Source organism: Frankliniella occidentalis, unplaced genomic scaffold, assembly GCF_000697945.3.
Source record: "Frankliniella occidentalis isolate FOCC.00 unplaced genomic scaffold, Focc_3.1 Scaffold31, whole genome shotgun sequence".
Taxonomy (NCBI): Eukaryota; Metazoa; Arthropoda; class Insecta; order Thysanoptera; family Thripidae; genus Frankliniella; species Frankliniella occidentalis.
The window spans coordinates 2051890-2056954 of NW_026267161.1; the positions used below are offsets into that span (position 1 = coordinate 2051890).

A 5065-nucleotide genomic window follows, 5' to 3' on the forward strand; every position below is an offset into this window, starting at 1 on the left:
CCACCCCCGCCGCGCCTTGTCCTGTCCTCCCCACCCTCACCGCCCGTCCCCACCCGCCTGCCTCTTCGTTCCAGGAGTGAAAATAATGGAAAGTGATTTGACTGGAAGCTCTCCAGTGAGCGACCCGCATTGTCTTTCAGTTTCCTTTGGGAGAAGAAGACGGTATAAGTCGTGTGATTGGAACGAACAACATGCACTGCAACATTCTCTTGCAAATGAATGACGTGTTGGGCCCTGATTCAATTTGCCGGGTTTTGCATTTGCTGAAATAGCAGTCCCCCACTTAGTTGCGGATATATCGACGAGGGTGTGCTGCGTACAATTGAGCTCAACGAGATCTGCACCTCAAGTGCACCTCTAGTTCCACTTCAGCGCGCATTTCAAATCTCCCGCCCGAAGCAGCCCGATTGAGCAACAAGTTTCTCAAAGGCTGTTGTGGCTGACGACGTGATGGCGCCTGACGTGTCGTTTGACGTTGTTTGACACTTGCAGACGAAATTTTGCAGTTCTCTAATTAAGGGTTGTAATGAAAGTCTTTAGTGCATTGTGAAAGACCTCTCTCGAAATGGAGGCGCTTTACCACCAAACGAACATCCTCATACAGGAAACTCAATCCTGTTTTGAGAGGTTAAATAAGGCTGGCGAAGCAAATGCCGAAGCATTGGAAAATGAAATTCAGCAAAGGATAAGCACTGTCACGAAGTAAGAACATTTTTACAATGTATCATTACAGTTTGTGAAGTCATACTACAGTCTGGACATCAATTACTATGACACAATGTTGTACAATGGGCAACTTAACCTCAGCCTTATCAAGTACATATGTTGACGGCTCACGTTTGTTTGTTTTTTTCAAAAAATATCTGACTCAGAACTATGACACTTAAAACCTCTCATCATACTCCTTTCATTCATTGCCTTTATTAATACTGGTTGCCGCTTAAAATCAGAGATCAGAGATATTTTTGAAATGTTTTCATTGTATATTTCTTTACTTTTTCAGAAATTGTGAGCGTCTTGATCAATATGTTTACAAAGAGCCTGTTGCAAGACGACAAAGTGCCAAAACAAGAGTGGATCAACTGAAGTATGACAACCATCATTTACAGGTATTTAAAATTTCCTATTGTCATCTCTGTACTATTTTCTTGTGTTGGTCTGATACACTGTAAACTTTGTCCTCTTATAGGCTGCTCTCCGAATGTACCAACACAGGCAAGCTCAGTATAGAAGAGAAGAAACAGAGAGGGAAGAACTTCTTAGTCGACGATTTACTCACAATTCAGCAGATGCAGAAACCGTTATTTTCATAGATCACTCAATCCAGCATCACTCTGCTTTAAATGTAAGTACTTAAAACTGATGCTTTTGTGGTCCTTACAACTTCTCTGGAGACCATAGTTAAGTTACACTGTTGTTTTTGTCTGGGGCAGAATGCAAACCGCGGAGTGGATGACATGCTTCGATCTGGTGCGGGAATCTTGGAAAGCCTTCGTGACCAGAGAGATACACTCAAGAATGCTCAAAGGCGTATTATCGACATAGCAAATACTTTAGGTCTGTCCAACACAACAATGCGACTCATAGAAAAGCGCGCCCGTGAAGATAAGTTTGTCCTGCTTGGAGGGATATTTGTCACCCTTGTTGTTATATTACTAGTTATCATATATTTAACTTGAAAATCTAAGTATCAAGTACAAATTCTTTATATGAATGCAAACTTGCAACATTCCATTTTTCTTGAACTATTTATATCACCCACTTTTCACTACTATTGTCATGACATTGAATTAAACACATCTACCTAATTTTAATAATGCTGTTATCTGCCATGTCACAAACACATTAAGTGCAGCAAAAAGGAAGGGGGACAAGAGAAAAATGCCTACTCTCCCACAGCGAATGCTGACGCCTTCAGAGTAGGCAGCCCATTTCTCACGGCGCAAGATGAGTTGCATACCTGGTAGGCGGCCTGTACCCATCGCCTTTTCCCCTCTTTGGGACGCGTACTGGGCGCACGTTGAGTGGCCTAAGCACCGGGCGGGAGCGTGCAAGTCAGGAGGGTGGTCGGAAAGCTCCCCGGATTGTTCGACTTCTAGTAAAAACCTCGGAAACAGTTTGCAAAATTTTCGTGTTTTGTCTTCAAAAGGGTGACCAAACTTGGGGACTGTGTCCGAGATCGGCACCGGAAGTCGAGCAATCCGGAGAGTAAGGAGTTCCACAGGTCACATATTTCTTTTCAACATGCAACTTGAAATTGACCTCGCGGAAAACACAAACGTTGGAGCTACGGCGCGCAGTCTTCAACGCCACCACGTCGTACAAGTCCCAGTGTAACAACACGTCCATCAGACACGTGGTTGGTTACCACGCACCGCCGCGGTCCTTTGCGTGCAGCCATCCCCTCCTCCCCCACGCTGACTCAGCCGCGGGCCGCCCCTCCGCTCCGTCGTCGGGACCCCCGCGCGCACCTGTGTGCGGGCCGGGACAGCCGCCGCCCCTTCCCCTCCCTGATCTGGGATTCAAAGCACTACGCAGCAGTCAGGACCGTCATCGTCCGCTACACTTGTACCCTTCCCACCACCCTTCCCCCGCCCCCAACAGAATGCCTACATAATAGCAGCTAGCGCAGCCGCGCCGCGAGTATCTGCCCTTCTGTGTGCCCGGCAGTGGCGTAGTCGAGCAGGGGAGGAGGAGGAGCCTGCGGGTAGTGTGACGGCGGTCCCTCTCGTCACTCGTACCGGAGTACCTGCGTATAGCTACGCCACTGTGATGTCCCTGCTGGAGAGAGCGAGAGAGGTGGGGGTGGGGGAGATCCCCTCGGGGTGCGTGTTGGGGAGCAGGAGAGGACGATGGCGGTCTTTGTTCGACTCGAAAAGAAGAACAAGAGGAGGAAGGAGAAGAAAACGCACTCAGGCGAGGGGACGGATGGACGGACGTTTGAAGCTCCTCGGGCGGGAGGGAGGAGAAGCCACCACAACCTGTCGGGGCGAAGGCAGTGGCGGGTTGTAGGGCCACTCCTACTCTACTATATCGTCTTATAAGGAGGATTGTCGGGATGGAATTGATGAAAATTACAGCCGCTGTGCCAGCCTGCAGCGGTAGCGGCGCCACGGAAGGGTACTACTTGCTCGGTTCTCACACACGCCGGCCACGGTCGGACCCCGCGAAGGGCCAAGGCGCTCTAATTAACAAATTAATTAGTGCCAGCCGTAACAGGAAGAAAGCACTCACTCGCCTCTCCTCCCGGCCGAAAGGATGTCCGACAGACGATAATTAAATCCTCCTTTCAAATCCCTGTTTTTACACTTGGATAGCCCCCCCCCCCCTCCCTCCCCGCTACTTAACTATGTATACCACCGCGGTGTGCTTAACTTTCGTCCGAATAATCGGTACAACGCTACGTATAAAATCACCCTCGCGATAACGTCGTGCTGCTGCTGCTGCTGCCGCTGCTGTCGCCACCGCCTCCGCTTCGTTTTCGGCGAAAAACAAAAGCGGGCCGAAGCGGAGGTGGATTCGGGGAGAAGGTGGGGGTCACTTACGCCGAGTACAGAGAAATGGAAGCCGGGAGGGGCCGGGGCGTACCCGCTCTGTACGAGCGCAGGCCTTATCCCCATTGTGTTCGGAAGAGATTTCAAGGATAAATTCCTGTCTTGGGCCGGTGTGCCGGGCCGGAGCCGGGCAGGGGGGCGAGGGCCGCCCTCCCTCGGCCAGCCCCACACCGGCTCGCTCATGTTTTTCCCTCTTTTTCAAAGGATAATAACATAGTCTCTGGCTGAGCAAGGTAAGTGTCTCGACTGTTATATTCTTATTTTCCCACTCCATCGCCCCGGCGGCGGCGGCGGCGCGCAGAGCCGAGCATACCTCGGCCGGGCAAGAGCACGCAGAACCGTGGAGTTACCGACCAATACCCGCCGGGGGGGGGGGGGGGGCAGGAGAAATACTCAGGATGTGCCACTCCAAAGGGCCGTCCAGATACCGCCTAGACACACCATGAGCACTCGCCACTCGTGGGCCGAGAAACACAAGCGCTGTGGCGCCAAATTGTTTTTTCGCGCGCAAAGTCTGCGGAGGTGATTTGGGGCCGGTCCCCGGTGGGCGTCGCTCGAAGCCCGGGCCGGCGTGGCGCTGGTCAGCAACAGGCTGGGGGGGGGACTGGGGGGTTCGCCTCCAAGCCAAGGCGCCATCGCCAGAGGCTGGGCGCTTGGCCCGCTCCGGCGGCACAGCGTTCCGTTCCGGAGGTGCCCGCCGCCCCGGAGAACAAAGGCCCGGGGTCCTTCCCCCCGCCCGCGCCCTCCCCTCTCTCTGGACGACATATATATGCCACCCCGAAAACTTTTGCCCGGAAGAATGAGCCCCGGCGACTATATACGTTCTTGGAAAGGAAGCCGGGGAAATCGCGCCATTAGTCCTTTTATGATTGCTGCCCGGGGTGGGCGGGGGCCGGCCAAAGCGAGGATCAAGGCAGGCGTCCAAGAACAACCAGGCGAAGGCGACAGCCAGTAGCTTCGTAGGCACCGAGCCTTTTCGCAGAATTATTCGCCACCCGAAACAGTTTGGGAGAAGTTATAGTAATACTGACGCCAATGATGGACAAACAAGTTGTATAGAATTCTTTAGGTGTTGAGCGGGGCCGAAAGACGCGGGGTCAGGAAAGGGCCCTGCCACTCGGGCCCATCGTGACCGAGACAGACATAAGTTGGTAGCACAGGTCCCCTCACCCTGTTTCTGTGGGGAGAGGGAGAGCGAGAGAACGAAAGAAGGAGTGAGGTGGGGAGGGTATACCCTATCCGATAGTGATCCGATACCCATCGCGACATTTATCGGCGTTCTCCCTATGGAGCCGTTCATTCATGACATAGGGAATCTCGCCCTGTGTGTGTGTGTGTGTGTGTGTGTGTGTGTGTGTGTGTGTGTTCCGGGTGGCTGCGTGGGCAGCGACGCGTACCCTGCTGTGGGACCCAAACGGAAGAACGTGGGTTCGAGTCCTGGCGAGCACCCCGCGCTCTACGTACCGCGGCTACGACGGGCGCTACGGACCGGACGAGCACGCTGACCCCCC

The 5065-nt window shown here is 52.9% G+C and overlaps 1 protein-coding gene across 1 annotated transcript; it reads left to right on the forward strand.

Annotated features, from left to right (window-relative positions):
* The first annotated feature begins 418 nt into the window (after positions 1-418).
* On the forward strand, positions 419-1734 carry LOC113202928 (Golgi SNAP receptor complex member 2). The gene is made up of 4 exons (XM_026417378.2): positions 419-702; positions 1004-1109; positions 1190-1345; positions 1434-1734. Exons 1-4 carry the CDS (start codon positions 566-568, stop codon positions 1677-1679), a joined length of 645 nt encoding a protein of 214 aa, XP_026273163.1. The 5' UTR covers positions 419-565; the 3' UTR covers positions 1680-1734.
* Positions 1735-5065: the final 3331 nt, after the last annotated feature.

Bases quoted from the DNA above. Each gene is read 5' to 3' on its own strand.
- LOC113202928 (XM_026417378.2), top strand. From the start codon at position 566: ATGGAGGCGCTTTACCACCAAACGAACATCCTCATACAGGAAACTCAA. The intron at 703-1,003 runs GTAAGAACATTT...TTACTTTTTCAG, and splicing joins AGGATAAGCACTGTCACGAA to AAATTGTGAGCGTCTTGATC. The intron at 1,110-1,189 runs GTATTTAAAATT...GTCCTCTTATAG, and splicing joins ATGACAACCATCATTTACAG to GCTGCTCTCCGAATGTACCA.